The sequence below is a fragment of the Pagrus major genome, chromosome 19, assembly GCF_040436345.1.
Source record: "Pagrus major chromosome 19, Pma_NU_1.0".
In the NCBI taxonomy this organism is placed as follows: domain Eukaryota; kingdom Metazoa; phylum Chordata; class Actinopteri; order Spariformes; family Sparidae; genus Pagrus; species Pagrus major.
Genome location: NC_133233.1, coordinates 8448694 through 8466336, shown reverse-complemented (window position 1 = coordinate 8466336; position 17643 = coordinate 8448694). Strand labels below are relative to the sequence as shown.

Here is a 17643-nt window from a genome sequence, read left to right as displayed (position 1 = left end):
ACTGACCACACACTAAAAACTCTCCGTACAACAACCTGACCTCAAGGAATTTTCATAATTTCCTGCAACGAATACACACGGTTATCCAATTCACAAAGAAAATAAAATATCCTCAAAATAGGAAGAGGACAAAACATAACAATAATTTCCAAAAGACAGACGCGTAAAACATACATTATTGCCGGTCTGGATTTTATATGTGCGATGGGGAAATGACAGCTTGCGGCAACGCTGCTCCGCTGTCAGTGCTGAGAGCTGTGACCGTGTGAACCCTCTGCACGACCAGATGAAGCGTCTGGAAATGACACTGAAGTAGTTACAATGGACATGAGCTCTGGAGGCAATGATCAACCGAGTCAAGAATGTGAATTCAAGTCACAGTTTGATTTGAGTCAGACTGAAAACATTAATCGGATGATTTTAGACTTAATTTGAGTCAAAAAATAACATAACTTTACCAACAGTGACTCATGATATCATTTGAACTTCAGCATTTTAAATTGGAATGATTTGATATCCACAAGATCAAAGATGAAAGATGATATTAGGGAGTAGGGAGCTTAAGATGTAGCCGATCAACTCATCAACTATTATTTTTTAACAATGGATGCACTATGAATTAAACGACCGATGAGATGGGAGGGAAGCGGGAGGGAAATTGCGCAGCGCAGATACAGTGGGTTATCACATTTAGATGTAAAGACTGCAGTTCAGTCAGGAACATTCTCTTCAAAGGTTTAACCATTTATTGAAACAAATGGAATAAAGTCACGCTTGGCGCTGACGGCTCCGCTCTTAAGATGCTCCCTGAACTGAAGCAGCATGCTAAGCCAAAACAGGAATAATGTAATGTAATGCTGCAGTCCAAACAACCTGGTGTTTCTGCCCTTCAACTAGAACAAGTTCAATGAAATGCCACTCAAAGATTGAGTTCCTACGTGTAAACTCGGGGCAAATCTGTATACCCCTAATTCACCAAGAAGTAGTTGTCTGATGTCACGCAACAATAGCAACACCAATGGGGAGGAGGCAAAACGAACCTCAGAGACTGGTGTTTCGGGTAAAATGACAAATTAATAATTGTAATTTACACATACATATACGTTTATAACTTTTTAATAAGTTATATAGATAACAATGACTGAGTGATTAGAGAAGACACTAAAAAGTGTCTTCTAAATGCCATCAATTAGCTCACATAAAAGAGGAATGCAACAGTTAGAAATCAAAATTAAAAACACTCCCATTATTTTGTGGGAAAATGTCCCAAATATCAGGCAAACTGATGGCCCTGTGGAATCAGCATGCTAACATGGAGGCTCAAACAGGGGTCGTCCAGGGGGACTAAGTGTTTTCTGAGTCATTATGCAAATGAGCTGTCCAGTGTAAAGAATAAAACCACGTGCTAACTGTGAGGGATAGCCAAATAACATATTTTTATTAGGTTGGGAGTAAACACTGCCTATCTGGGGCTCCTGTATTCATAGACTCATAGAGCCCAGGTATCTCTACGCAGTGGTCCCTCAGTGTTTCAGCTGTGTGGGCCCTGGTTGATCCTGGCCTCACTGCACCGGCAGGTCCAAAGTGGCTGCACTGATTTAGCCTATGTTTTTAGAGTCAACTTTAGATTTCTAGACAGATATGGTTTTATAGTTAACCCCTTTGCCAAACACACAATTATAAATACACACAGATGCACATTCATGCACAGAAACTCAAACACACACACATACACACTCACGCACACACAAGCACACTCACACAGGCTCCCACACCCACAAACGGGCAGATTCAAGCAGAGTGTGTGCGTACAACATGTACGCACATAAACATGGCCTCGTTAAAGTTGAAAACTCCTAAACGGCTCAATTTTTAGAGACGCTCCTTCCAGCCAGGAGTTACTTCAGAATGTTTCTGGTGGTTTTCCGCTTCATAATGGATTAGCTGTGCAGCTAAATATAAACACTCACTCACTGTGACACTCTGCAAAAGACATGTCTGCTTTTTTTGCCTGGCTGTCTTGCATGTATCCACCTTACAAAAAAACTGACCTCACGCTCTATCGTCTTTTGTGAGGAAGGCGTGATGGTTTTATCAGCCTATGCCTTGAAGGATGACAGGAAGAGGACAGGCTGAGACGAAAAGACAGCTCAGGGTGAGGCAGAACGTTTGTTGGCCTGCAAAGGGAAACTGTTCCAGAGGGGGGACTCTATTCTCTGTCATCTGGACCCAAGCCCCCACAGGACTTCCACTGTTGGACCGAGATTTACAGATGACCACTGCGTCCAATGCCAGGAAGACAACCCCTCTGATCTGTCCTGGGAAATAAATGAACCTGAACTGTGCGCTGTTTTTCAGTGTGTGATATTTCCTCGTCCACCAGCGAGTCTCTGCGTCTGTCTCTAGTTAGGCCATTTAAGGTAAAAGAACATTAATCACAGTGGAAAGCCACTAAAGGGACGGCTGGGTAAAGAGATGGAAAAAGAATAAAAAAACAGAGAAAAAGAAATAATAAGATAGATGTAGGATGAAATGAAAGGGGCAGAGAGGTGAAAACAATGAAGGTAAAAGAGGCAAATGGAAAGCTGGGCAAGCAGGAGTGAGTGGATATTCTTTGGCAACCAGAAATCAATGTCTGATCCCTCTCCTCAGAAGGCAGTTTGAGCTGATGCCACTAATTTACTAGTTCATCCCCACTGCCATTAGATTGCTTAATTTTCACATGAAATGATGTAGGGTCTTGTGCCTGTTCAAGCGCTTTGTTTTAGCCCGGATAAATGGCTGTTTTAATTGCACAAAATGAGGTTATTGACTGATGGATCTCCGTGTTAGGTTTAATTAGAGTGATGTTTTAATGGCTTGTATTTTTATTGTTGTCTTTGTTGTAGTTTTATATTGGCGATTTTATTGTGTCAGTTTTAGGAAAATCCTACCTATAAAGTTTTTCATCACCTAAGTGGCACAAAACAGCATGTGTCCGCCTCAGGTGTCATCGTTTATAACCACCACACACACCCAGTTCTCAGCGGGAAACCTGCTTTATGGATCCTGTTAAAACAAACCTGTCTTCTCTATCTAAATAAGCCTCAAAAACCAAACCAATCTTCACAAATCAGCTTTAAGTTGTTGTGGTAATTACGTTTAATGTGCCATTTTCTTCACTAACCGCATTACAGCCTGATTTTTATGCATTACATCAGCCTGTTTTTGCTTGTTTCTGCTTAACGCTTCAGTTCCTCTTTTGAAAACCTATTCTGAATCGTCTCCAGCTCAAACAATGGGGCTAAAGTCAGAGCGCTCTGCTGGAACAATGAGTCGACTGTTCCCCAACCTTTATCATTAAAGCAGACCTGTCTCTCTAACGGAGAAATACAGCTGGCGGGAGACAGAGTTTGTCTGAGATGACTCAACCAATGACAGCTTCTCTTTCAGAGCCTTTTAATAGTCAATCTGAGGTGGCTTACTGTCAGTGCACATGAACATTTACACACAACCTTGTTTGTTACCTGGCTGAAATATGCCTCCTTCACAGTTTTATAGAGGTATATTTGTATTACTTGAGAGAATAGCAGAAACTAATATAGGGACAGTGAGTAATAACAGCAATAGCATGCATTGTGAGCAATCGTCCTGTTTCTGACAACTAAAGCTCATTGTTCTCTGGACCCCTGCTGGGAAGCAGGCGGAGGCAAACTGATATTTTTACTGTGTGACTAATGCAGGCCGACTTTGTATCCATATCAAGGGTTTAAAGGTTTGACAGGGAAGTAAAATATCTAGGGGATGTTCTGAGTCTGAGCTACCCTTCAAATGTGACCTGTCTGCACACTTTACGGTATGTGTTTCACTGAGAATGGATAGAAACCCAAAGAACTGTGCGGTTAGCTCAATTATAGTCACTCGATAAGAAAAATACATGTATAATTTTTCAATAGTTTAAGGGGGTGCAATGTTACCCATTCACCCAATCACATCAGTATCAACACCCGATGCATCTCTGGAGCTGCATCTTGTTTGGAGTGTTATTTCTGGAGAAAATAAGCTGCAATAAATATATGACATGGTCAATCTTAGGCATGATTGATTACCATCAGCTGTTTTTCAGCCTCTTCCAGATCAGAGTGCATGTATTTGAACTTTGCCTTGCTGACTGCTTGCCCGTCTTACATCACAGGCTATCCCATCATGTTCCTTGCGAGGGACCGCTGCTTCCTAAAACAACGGGAGCCGACAGCCCCATCCGGCTGGTGTTAACCAAGTTTAGTTATGCAGTGAATGGCAGCTTGATTTAATAGAACGACAAGAAAGGCAGTCGAAGAAAGCCAGGAATGTTAAAAAAGTTGTGGTGACTTTCATAGATGGACTTTTTCTTGCAACATGAGGTCACAACTGAAGATCCAACATTCATCAGGAGTTTTGTTTGAGGAAATTCATGTGCTGTTTTTATTATGCCTTTGAGATGCTAACCATCCTGATAGCAAAGAAAAAAATCACTTGATTTTTAGGAGTCTTAAAATATAAAGGTCATTAATTAATTCATGCAAAATGGCATTTCATGCCAACTACATCTGTAAACTTTAAGTAGCCTGAGTGTAAGGGTTGAAGGACAGTGGAAAGTAAGCAGGAGTTGGGCTATATTAAAAGCAGTAAAACATTATGGTGCACGTAAAATTTGAGGTGTCTGTCTATGTCATTTGCGTATGTTTTCAATAAAGACTTAAATGAAACATAAATTAAACCCCACAATGTTGGATGTACACCTGCAGAGCCCAGTTCACACCCCATCACCTCCTCCACTGTTCCCTTTCTTCACTCTTCCTCATGCTGCATATTCTGCGGTCAGTCAGCCTCCATCTCTTTTTCTCAGCCTCCCAATTCCTCATATTTCTTACCTCCTGGTGTCCCATCAGGCAGTGTCTGGTGTGTTGCTGACTGGGATCATGACCTTAATACTGCCTGTGGCGAGAGAGACACGCGAGCGAGCGCCTGGCCCTGATGGGGCTGGGAAAACCATCATCCACCCTCAGCCCCCCTCCTCCCTCACCCCCGCTAGCTCCCCCACCCTGCAACTTCACAGCAGTACCGAACACCAGCTAATTGGTTTCATGTGGGTCCCCACTGGGCTGGGATGAAGGTGTGTAAGGGATGACCTCATCACTCACATACACATACTGTACACACAGGGTCCAGATAGCGATTCTGTTATTTCTTCTGCTGGTAATCTGTTGCAATGTGTTTCTATAACACCATCGCATCATTGGACTGTGTGTTCAGTGTGTTTCGACAGCTACATCCTTCTTGTGACTGATCTTCTGACAACATATAGATTACATTTTATACAGTCGAGATTTGACCATAAAACTCAAATAAATAATTAGATTTTAATGTTGGAAACTTTTTGTATGTGCTGTAAATTTGCTCTCTGGCTATATGTTTGATATCCCCCTTTTATCGTTACTTAATGTATATCCTATTAGCTGTATCCTGTTTCCACTCTGCTGTAATGATCTAGTTTCCTCACAGAGGTCTTTAAACCTTCATTTAACTTAATCTAATCTGAATAACATTTACAAATATCATCGAGTTTGGGAGCATCAGTTGAGGTGTTAGATACACACTGAAAAGTACATTAAATTTACTTCTAGTGATTGTCGAAATCAAGGCAAACCAGACCCATCTGGTACTTGAAGCTGTTTCAATATAAACTGTACACATACATATGTCAATCAATGTCTAATTCAGTGTGAGAAATAAACTCTCTCATCACTCTCTCTTACCGTGAATGGCTTGGCAGATCCCTTGTCATCCTTGCCTGATATGATTTTGGCGTTTTGTCTGGTCTCCCTCAATCTCTCGATCGTAGGAGGCTTCACAAACACTACAAAGGGTTTAAATTCTGCTGTCCGCAGGTGCTTTAGTGTCTGAACAGAGAAAAAGGAAACCAAAAATGAATGTGAAAGCATAGATAGAGTGTAAGACAATACCATTGAGCAACAAGAGGGTAGGAAAACGATAAACGTACAATGCAAAAGTATCAATCTCAAACTTAAGGGTGTGTAAAAAGGAGACAGATCACTAGCGCGTTTGATGCAGTGGCTTCCAAACGGGAGGTTGGGACTTCCAGAGGTGTCCCACATATGACGGGTCATGATATAATTGAAAGTGGGTACCAAGAAGCAAGACTAAGGGCTGTATCTTACACCCGCCCAGTGCAAGTGTCTTTGCTAGTTTCTGACCAGTGCAGTTGTCATTTTCATGTACAGTAGCAAATGTACTTGCACCCATCTGTTTCTTGTGTTTCAGATGGGTGAGATGTGGCAGGCCAAGAGGGTCTGGCACCAAGTAGTTCCTAGATAATCTCCTCTTTTTGCATTTTCCATGGGATGGAAATAAAGTAACATTGCTTAAGCAAGCAGCTGTGCTAAATAAACTGTTAATTGCCAAACTAACTGCTATGCATAAGTTATGCAAATGTGTGACATGTTTATGCAGTGTGATGGCAAGAAATAATGGAATCAAAGACAGGACTACTAACAAGGCATTTCAGGCAGTTCAGGAGCAGTGTTTTCTGTGAGAGAGGAGCTACTGTTGGTGCAGACTTTTACCTTTTTAATTATGATCTTTTACATGCACATGAGCCAATGTAAAACACAGGAGGAAAGGAAAAAAGCAAAGAAGCATAATAGGTCTCCTTAAAATTAGCTCAGCGGCTTTGAAAAAGTAGGTGTTTAAAATTTACATGACTAACCATTTTAAGGACCTTTTTCCTTAAGATGCTTTATCCTTAATGTCTTAAGGACCTTTGTCTTCTTTTTTGTTAACATATATTAGATTTTGCTCCAACTTTTGCTTTTTCATTGACTATAAAATTAAATAATCTTTAGGTCTCTAAATTTGAGACAGAAACATTTGGCTAAGTGGTCACATATTATGACAATTGGTTGCTGCCTTTTCAGGGATCACAAGCAAAAATAGTTGGGAACCATTGGTTTAACGTATGGGTGGATGAAACAAAAAACAAGCCTCTAGTTTTCTAGTGCCTTTGGTTCTTTTAGAAGACAGTGGAGGATACATTTATGTTAGTATCTAACTGGCTTTCCTGTTTCTGCTTTCTGGTGGCAAATGCATGAAACAGTACCACCAATCTGGTTCCCAAGAGGTAGAAGAGAGTTCAGAGTTGGTTAGTGGTGGCGTCAGGCTTCAGTCTTTCCCTCTGGTTCTGGCACCGCGATTGGGGCTTCTCACTGTGCTAATAGGCAGTGGGTCCAAACCCACAACTGATAGGAAGATGTATAAAAACCCAAAGGAGGGGCAGGAGAAGAACCACTGTGAAGCATTGATTGGAGCTCTCACTAAGTCAGCATGGGAGCAATAACATGCTTTGCCACTGATCTGATCTATGAGTCATGTTGGAATCATAATGAAAGGTAAGAGGAAGGCAAAACACGACAAAAACAAGCACAGTACACAGTTAAATATACATACATGTACATGAGCTTCCACAGACTCTTTCTCACACACTCGCCGACGAATGACTCTGATTGCTTCTCAGGCGAGGTTTAGGGTTAGGGTTTGTGAACATGCCAGGCTTATCTATATAATGTTGTTCTAAGTGCTATATCATAGGCAACTGGACTCCAAGAGTCCTTAACGACTCTGTAAGGACACTCCCACGCAGGGTTTAAAGCCTGCAACCCCCCTCCAGTTCTTTACAACTGAAGAAGCTTCTAGAATGATAGGTGAAAACCTTCATCAATATATAATGTTGTATTTGCCTGTGTGAGAAGCTGGTGAGGACGAGGATGGATGATACAGGCCTGGCCATGGATTAATTGGAATCGCGTTCATGGGTTTGTCGGGGGACTGTGACAAACCAGCCATTTGATCGTCACCATCCAAGAAATAGGCCAAAGAGGAAATCTTCAAATAGAGGAAATTAGCAGCAATTTCCCCCCAAAACGCCCCTGCTTTGGTAATCCAGTAAGCAGCTAAGACCTCAGGGAAGACCAGGGAAGACAGAGATCTGCCTCTGAGAAAGGTAGGTGCAGCACTGGAAAGGGATAAAAAATACAGGGAAGAAAGGTATGGTAAGATTAGAATGGGATGGAGAGGACTCACATGAGGCTGAACATCCAATAAGCACACTTTGTTCTTGGAGAGGACGGAGCGTATCGAGTCTAAACTTGTCCCGTAGTAATTCCCTTTGTACTCGCCATACTCGATGAACCTGACAGGTGAGATGGAAAGAGATTGAGAAGAGATAAATAGATTGTTGAGCACTTTTTTGTGATGAGTCTCATGCAGGGATTAGTATCTAATGCAACACTAATGTCCCTTTGGAGTAACATCAGAATCTTGTCCTAATCTGGTCCACTGCGTCAGCACACTCCTGAGATTCATCTGAGAAAAAAATGATATATATAAACCCTACAAATCCACAGAGGCAGGAGGATTACTCTTTCAACCGCTGACAGATCTGAAGATAGTATTTTCTTGCACAATTTAAAAACCAGACGTTTTGGCCCAGCATGTTTTTATATAATCTCCTGTGCTACCCTTTCAATCAGTAACACCTGTTTGTTCCAGAAAGACCACAAAGCCCCTGAATGCCAAAACTTTCCCTTCTTTAATCCACAAGGATTTTGAGCTGCATGGACACAAGCAAACAAACACTTTTCCACCAGATAATCTCCCCCTTTCACACCAATCAGCTGTCATGAAATAAAAAAAGCCACTAGTGTATTTTTAGCTGGAAACAAGAAGGAAAAAGGCAGCGAAGTGAGTGCAGCTAATAGGACTGCGTGGTATGCTCCCAGTCTGCTCATGATGAGTGTTGGACAAAATGACTGCCTTAGTGTGACTGATGCCATGTAAAAAGACATTTTTATGGTAATTGCCCATGTAAGAAAGTTTCACTGAGCATTTTTTATTAAAAAGTGAGACTTTAGTTTCAAACAATCATGGGAAAATTAATTTAAGAGCTTGCAGTAGCCTGTGTTTAAAAACTCATACCTTGCAGCAAGCTCTGCTGTCTATTGTCAGAGGAGAAGGTATATAGATTAGAGGAAAGGCATGCCAGTGGACGTTCGGCTATATTGAGATAATGGATTGTTGCCATTTTGACACAGAACAAGGCTTCCCTTGGGAAAGTTGTTCAAGCTAAACGCACGTTGTTGTGGCCTCAATTCCGAACCCTTTTATTTCTGCGCATTGTTTCTGTTGCATGCAATGAGGCATTACACAAACAAGATCATCTCACTCCTTGTCTACTTTCCTGCCTTGTAATTTCAGCGTGGAGTGTCCCACGCATCCATCCCACATCACAGCTCTGTCACTCACCCCTCCGACTCACTGAAAAACATTGCATGCCTCAACCTCCGCCGCAACATGGCCTAAATATACAGCCCCCCTTTCCCTTCTCCTCTCTGCATGCTCTGACACTCTATATGCACTCACCACCACAGGCTTTCCTCTGTGTCATAGGGAGTGTGTGTGTGTGTGTGTTTGCGTGAGTAAATGTTTTGCATGTGCACCCTACAGTATACCCCACCCCCGCTTCCGGCTTGTGTGAAACCAGCAGAGAGGCATCAATCATTCTTATGACTATTACAACTTGCATTTCAATTTGTCGGCCACAAATGTCAAGGCGGGCCGTGGTGTGGCATTCAGAGAGAGTGCCTGAGGAAAGGCAGAGGCAGAGACAAGAGACCTCGGGGCCACTGTCTGGAGATCCGTTACCAAAACAGGGCCTGGCCCTGTCAACACCAGCTCACACTCAGTTACAGAGAAACACAGACGACAGCAGGGAGGATGTGTTTGAGCAGTGGCAGCAAGTGCCGAACCAGTCAGACTGCTGCTTTCACTGCTGCACTGTCTCCCAGTGGAGCAGAGCACAGATAGAGAGGGATTCTGTTGTTTTCATTAGGGTGAGGAGTTTCAAATATCACATACTTTGAACACAGTTATTTTCATTAAACTTTTGTAATAGCTAGAAACTACTATAAACATTGTATAAATAACTGAAATGATTAAATTCCTTCAAATATGATCAGGGCTCAGAGATTAGTCTGTTAAGGCCAGACACTACAGGAAAAAACACCATTTCTTTTGTTAATCTTTAGATTTTTGGCAATTCTGACTCCATAACATGAACTCTTCAGACTAGTGGAAAGAAAATTAGCACGTTAGATTAGATCATTTGTGTGAGATAATATAATAATCAATTGTTGGTTTAACTAATTATTATAGCAAAAATGAAATGAGGTATTTTACAAAAAAAACAAAATAATTTGAAAATAGTCATAATGCCTAATATTTCAAGGATAAATTATATTATATTATATTATATTTCCATCAGTGGAAACAATTTAGATGTATTTGTGTGATGTATGAGTTGTGTAGTTTTTAGGCAGCAGCTGGAACACAGTAGGGGCTGCACGGAGATTAACACATGTTCAAGATGTCAGAAGATGTATGTTTTAAATAAAATAACAACCCTTTTCACTTCATATTTAAACTTAATTCTCATAATACCATGCGTTGTTGCTTTTAAAAATTTAACATTTTGAGTAATTTTTGTTTATTAATGTGACTTAAAATTCTTACTTAAGAAGAGTAGGATTATAGGACCCAAGTGAGAAATAACACAGGATATTTTAGGATGAAAAACTCTTGAAACTAATGAATGTGTTTTGGAAACGGATAGAAATCTAATAAAACATTTTCGTCTGTTTTAAATCAAGTCATATTAAGGTAGAGGACTCCATAAGAGAAAAGAAAAATACTTGATAAAATGGATATACTTGTTACTATGTTATCTGAAATAGAAGTGAAAAATGTAGAGCAAATAAGAAAGCTAAAATACATTCTTAACTCACATGAGTTACTACAACATATGTAAGAAGAGTTGTTTAATCTGATTTTCACATGTTTTAACTTTGCTGTGTGCACCTCGTCTTAATTGGAACTGCCTTCTTCATAACGTGCTGCAGAGGCAGGTTTTACATTCATGACATCATGAGTGTCTGTAGTCGATGTTCACTGTTTAAAGTTAATGTTAATCTCAAAGTTTAACAGTGTGTTGGGTGTTTTATCATTTTTCCTTGGTGGTGCCCGCAGTGCCTACTTGTTGTTGTGGATATCCGTCTCAAAGAGGTGTTTGGAAATGAAGTGGTACTCCACGCCGTCGGTCTCCTGGTTCCTCTTGGCCCGACTGGTGTCTGAGAGAGAGGAGAGGAGAAGTTGTGATTACCTCAAACCCAGACTGTCTGACTCACTGTTGGGGCTGAAAGCATCTGAAGTGAGCCCCTTATTAACATCGCTGGAAGTCTGAAACACAGCATGTGGGCCGTGCCAACCCTTGTATATATTATTGTGTAATAGCACTATAAAATACACAACCTGTAGTGCTGCAGCACTAAACTCAGACACTTTACTGACATTCAGCAGAGGTTTACTGTGTCTTATTAAATTTGTCTCTTGTAATGTGGCTGCAAAGCTTGTAGAAACAGAAGCCTGAGCATTAGCCGCCAGTGTTAGCCGCTGTAAGGTAATTGAGTTTGGGAGCTCTCATTAACATCAAGTCTCTACATTTACTTGGCCATAAACCATAAAGCCTCATTGTAAAATGGGCGGTAGGGGCGGCACGTGGAGGGAACGTGAGCACACTGCGCTGGTGGATTTGTAAGGGTCAAGGGGTCGACTCACACTCCGGCTCGTTTCGGGAGTGCTTCAAAGGTCAGAGGGGAGAGTTGTACGCCCGTCACACACTTCGACCAGCTCCAAAACAAACTATTAAACTTTTATCACCTGCAACCCAAAGTGCCAAGTTCTGCTCTACTCTCCTCTGGGTTGTTCTTTTCGTCAGCATGTGTTGAGGCTGTGCCCTGGTAGTGGACCAGTGCCTTTCCTTTATACGGTCCAGACTGATCTACAGGGTTCATGGAAAACCAGTTGTGTGATTTATACAACGTGTCACTCGCTTGAGAAGGAGAGACAACCATAAATCCAACTGTGGTGAAGAAGACACTGAGGAAGATCAATGACTTTCTGTCATCAGCCACAGACAACAGTCGGAAAAACACGAGGGCAAGGCCAAAACAGCCTTGTCACAAGATAACATATACTTATACCTCCCATTCAGACATGTGGAGGAGAAAGTGCCAACAGCCTGTCGGTAGTCAGACCAACACCATCCACCATGCCTTATTTTGGCGTCTGTTTTGTGGCGCAGAAAATAATTACAGTGCAACACAAGAATGTGCATCCGTTCAATCCCAAATCATGGAAAATATCAGTAAACTTGGACAGGAATCAAAATGTTTAACCCCCTACTCTAATGGCTTATTTTAATGCTCCTTGTGTTTCGTAGGCGGCTGGTTTACATTTTACAGCGACAAGCACAGAGAGAAAGAGAGAAAAAAAATCTTAACCAGGGCCACAAGCCGGTGGTCTCCAAAGCTCTGGTTTTCAAATTAACAAAAAGGGGTAACATTTTTGGGCTTAATCTGAAACAACAGCAAGTGTTAAACACATCCATGTGTCCATTGGCAGCAATCAAACATTAAAAAAGAGGGAGACGAGATACTTTTCCGAGTCTCTTTCCTCTCAATGAGAGCCAGGACTTGTGCCATATGTCTTCTATATGGGTCAGAATTAGAATGTCTGGGCTCTATTAAAACACAGCATCACAGGTCACATTTGAGAACAATTAACATGCCTTGTGGAAATAAAGGCCCCACTGATGGGATTTTAATACCAGGGACATTTCAAGTGTCAGACTCAACCTGGACACATCCATTATGCCACACAGCATGTAACAAACACAACAGAATTATCAGCAGTCGTCACATTTCCTCAAACTCGTGTTGCAGTTTCCCTCTAAGCCCCAGATGGTAACTATGCAATTGCTAATGCCACTGCCCTGTTTAAATTCATAAATCAAAAAGATTTATTTGTCCCAACACGTTGGCTTTGGGACATCAGGACTGCAAAAAACTGAAAAAGCTTGCCGTTCGCAGCAGAGCTGGAAGGCATTCAGAATTATGGTGAGCTGTTGTTGGGTCCTTATACAAGAGAAAAAGGGAGGAGGCGGCAGGGGAAAAAAGACAGAAAAAGACAGAAAGAAAGCGAGAAATAAACTGAGAAAAAAAGGAGGCTGGGTAGCTCGGTGCCAACTGCTGAAGCAGTGGAATGGCATGTCTTCAGGAGGCAGAAAAACGCAGTTTCTTCAATCATTGGGAGCTTGTCAGGCAGACTGTGAAAAGCTGACAATTGCAGAGGAGGAGAAACAAGCGCCTGGGCCTTGCTGCCTAAGAGCTAATACTGCCTTTGGGTGTGTGTGTCAGACTGGACCTTCATGGCTCAGACAGCACAAACACTCGCACACATTGTGAAAACTAAACTGGATCAAGAGAGCTAAACATCCTTAACCTAAAGTGATTATTTTGATTTGTTGCAAAAAAACCCAAAAAACTCACAGGGTGCACTGGGGTGCTGTGCAGTGGGAATTTGATCTGGCACCCTGAGTGCTTACATTTCTCCAACAATGTTTTTACAATGTGTTTGTCGCCAGGGACAGATTTAAGAGAGGCAACTTGGGCACTAAGAGAATCGAGTTAACTTATCCCCATGACAACACAGCTGTGGTTTCAGTTTGAGGAGGGTCCTTTCTCCAGACAACAGCTTCTTTTTCTTCTTTTTCTTTTTGAAGATGTGTTTGGGGCATTTTTGCCTTTAATTGGATATGGACAGAAGCAGACAGGTGATAGGGGAGAGAAAGGAGTTGCAGCCAAGGTTGCCAACTGGAATTGAACTAGTAATGACTGTGACAATGCTGCCATGCAGCATGCCCAGCAAGCAGCTTCTTCTTCTTGTTTGCTTATTTCACCTCTCTGAGGATCTTGATTGTTACAGTAAGTTGCCCTGAGGTTACATCAGTTACTCTAAGATTCCACTGGATGCATGTGCGCTGCGTTCCGGCTCCGGTATGGTTTTGCTCCGTCATCCGTCGTCCTTCAACCCCCACCGGCTCCGTTTTGAGTCCGGCACGGCACAGCACTGCTGGACAGTTGGAGTTGCGAGACCGAGGAGTTCCCGCGATAATTACATTATCACACGCGACCGCAGTTATACGTATGTGTTATAAACACAACAACAAGAAGTGTTCCCAACCGAAGAATTAGAAGAAGTGCTTGGATTTGTCTCTTTTTTTGAGATTTTTGAGTGTTTTATTATGAATATTAAATGGATGTTATGTTGTTGTTTCGGTGTGTGACTTCCTGTCTGCTCTGTGCTAAATTCGGCTGAATTGTTGCGTCGTGCTCCAGCATCCGGCAGAAATAGAAGCCCTGCACATCAGCTCTGGAAGGGTCCGGACTGCCGGAGCTGGGACGGAACAGATACGCAACGCAGCGGTGCTAGTGGAAGTAAACACATAGACTAGAGTGAAACCTATCAGCTCCACTGCTGTGGCAGAGCCATGACGGAGCGGAGCCGGACCAGACACGTATCTGGTGGAATTTAGCCGTTACACTGAAAGCTCACTGACAGCAAGACATGTTTGCTTTTACCTCAAGAACAAGCCAAACTCCACATACAGCAGAGAAAGAAAGCTAGCTGATAAAAGATTTTGCTTGTTAAGATGCATGCAGATGTCCCTGGTCCTCTACCCTGTTTCCTGTCCATATCTACTCACTATCAATATAAAAGCAAAAATGCCAAAAACTGTATGAAAAATATACATTATCAAACCTTTTTAAACATTTTACAATCCTGTCATCATGCAGTGCAATCTAAAATCTTTGTATTAGAAATTGTTCTGTTGTGCTATATGCACTTGCACTGTTTAAACAACGACATTTGAAAAAATGGTCTGTGAGAAAGAAAAAAAAAAGAAAGACAGACGAGGAAAGGAAATACTGGAAGACTAATGGAATCTACTGGACGATGCTCAACTGATGTTGGATTTGACCACAGACAGGGACTGACCTAACAGAGGAGTGAACTTACGTGGGATGGTTACACTGAAGTGCTGGGGGTCTGCGACCAAAAGTTTCCTCTTGAGCTCATTCAAGCCGACACCTGTGGGTCCTGCACAGACAAAAACAAGCAAGAACAGCATGACAATGACAGAAGTCACAGAATCTATCAAGACGTCTCTGCAATCAGATAAGAGAGCGGCGCTACCAATCAGAATGTTTTCCCCTCTTCATTTAATGTAGAAAAGGAAAAGTCAACACTAATGTGACAGTGTTACCTGGAATAAGACAATCCTAAAGAACATGATTAAGTATGTATCCCAAAACAGATTTTACAAATAATGTTATAATCACATATACTAAACTGAATTCTTTTTCATAATCATCATACAATATGCAAATTAACATACAGTTTTACTTAAATATAAAAGAAATTGAGTGTTTTATTTCCGTAAACTTGAGGGACTAAAACAGATTTAAAAAATACTGTTTATAGGTGAATGTCATTGGTCAAAATGTTATTTGGTCAAAATTGAAGCAGCGGAGGCCGAGATATCCTGACTTTCAGTCCACAGTATGGGTCAAGCTCCAAAAATACTTGATCCTCCTGTTCCCATAATACAACTTGCCAGCATCTTTCATCAGACCCTCCCCGACATCATCTGGTTTGCTTTCTCAGACCTTTGAAAGCTCCAGTCAGAGCAACAGAAGACAAACAATTTACTTTTGTTTTTGGACAAGTTGAGCACTACTGATGATGAGTTACTGTAATTCAACTTGATGTTTAAAATTGGTGGAGAGACCCTTGAAACAAAAGTAAATCACACATTATTTGATTAAACCCTTAAAAGAACATTTTAATATTCAACTATTTTGATAATCGAAAAAATGTCAAACATTTGTTGGTTCCTGCGTCTTGAATGTGAGGATTTGCTGCTTTTCTTTGTCATTTATGACAGAAAATGAAGAGTCTCTTGCTTTTAGACTGTTAGTTGGACAGAAGAAGCAATCTGAGAACGTCACTTTGCACTTTGCAAATTGTGATGAGCATTTTTTTTTTCTTCAGTTTTTTAATTTCTCATTTTATTCATTTCAATCAAACAGTTCTTTATCTGTTTTCTTACCTCTTGTCTGTCTCTGTTCAGATGCAATGTAAATTTTCCTACTGGCATCAATACAGTTTCTATCTTTTCTTATCTTAACTCTACTTTCTATTACAGTGCCTATGCTTACTGTACTTCTAGACCAGTGTCACTGTTTATTCTGAAAGAAATGGGAACTCTTTCAGTGTTTCTTTTACGTAACATTAAATCGATTTGCCACAGTGCAAATTTAATTTCTATCAACCCAGCCTTTCACTGCAAATATAATTGATTTATATGACAATGCAACAGAAATTCTACAGTTGCAGTCAGTTTTTCACCAGTTCCTCACTTTATCTTGACAAAACATTCATCTCTCAATATACTGTAGGTATACAGTAGAGGTAAGGAAGCATTTTCCCGTATTGTCACAAGTCATCTGGATTTTGCATCCCATCCCATCCCAAGTGGGAAAACTGAGGCAACGAGTTGGAGAGGAGAAGACAGGAGAGACTATTGGAGTACTGACTATTAATTCTTCTATGGCTCCAAAAGCTGAGCATCCTTCCAGCATTGAAGAGCCAACTGCCCAACACGTCGAGATGGGAAAGTTCAATCGAACAAATTCATTTTATTCTGATATCAAAGAACACACGCAGCGTCGGAAACTGTTTTGAACAGACATCATAACATGCAGTTTGTAGAGCACATCATAATTTCATGTCAAATTAGCTAATTAGTTAGCATCTGTAGATGCAGAGGTATAGATGTTTATTTTTTCACTTTTTGTTTAAATCTAATGCCCTTTTTTACACTGGTTTTGGTTTGGTGGAAGTCTTTTACAGTTTTGGCCTCTGTCTCGTCTTCATTTCTGAAAGCCACTTCTCCAGTGTTTTGGTGCTTGTTACCAGGGTACTACATCATCCTTATTTGAAGCGAATGGCATCAATGTCTTCAACAAACTGGACAAGAAATCAGTTATGGAGTTACAAGTGCATGGCTCAACGTTTCAGTGTTCCACCACAGCTCTGCAGTGTGTGGACAGTCAGAGACGGCGCTTGATCCTGGCTCGAGATTCCTCACATGCCTGACGTTCTGGGCAGGCACTACAATCGCATCAAACCCTATTGGAAATTCGTTTCTCCAGGCAAATGTGTTTAGCAGGCCAGTCCTCTAAAACAAACAGACAATGAGTTCACTCAGCAATGCGGATTAGGTGGAAAGAGAGTCAGAGAGAGAGAAAAAATGTGGAAAAAGACAAGCTCTGTAATCCTAAGAGAAAGAGTGCTCCTGTTTCCTCACATGCTATCTGGGCCGTCCCTCTACATTTCATCTGGTGTGAAGCAGGAAGGTTTTCAAGAGATCCACAACTTGATAAATAGGTGTGGACAACAAAGCTCTTTAAAGCATAATCTCTGAACACTGGCAGCCTTCACACGGAGACAAATTCACACCCTGTGCTTTCCCTTTACTTCTGCACCCAGCAACACATGGTTTGCGTCCTATTGTGTGACTGCTGAAAGTGATAAAAGCTGTTTCCTCAGCACACACAATGAATTCAAAAAGAGTAAAAAAAAAAAAAA

The 17643-nt window shown here is 41.3% G+C and overlaps 1 protein-coding gene across 1 annotated transcript in view; it reads right to left on the bottom strand.

The window, feature by feature from the left end:
- The window catches only part of mpp7a (MAGUK p55 scaffold protein 7a), a 146924-nt gene that overhangs the window by 3366 nt on the left and 125915 nt on the right, over positions 1-17643 (bottom strand). The window contains exons 13-16 of the mRNA XM_073488661.1: positions 15010-15090; positions 11126-11219; positions 8119-8227; positions 5778-5921 (exon numbers count right to left, since the gene is read on the bottom strand). Coding sequence (XP_073344762.1) covers positions 5778-5921; positions 8119-8227; positions 11126-11219; positions 15010-15090 — 428 coding nt within the window. The remainder of the gene's footprint in view (positions 1-5777; positions 5922-8118; positions 8228-11125; positions 11220-15009; positions 15091-17643) is intronic.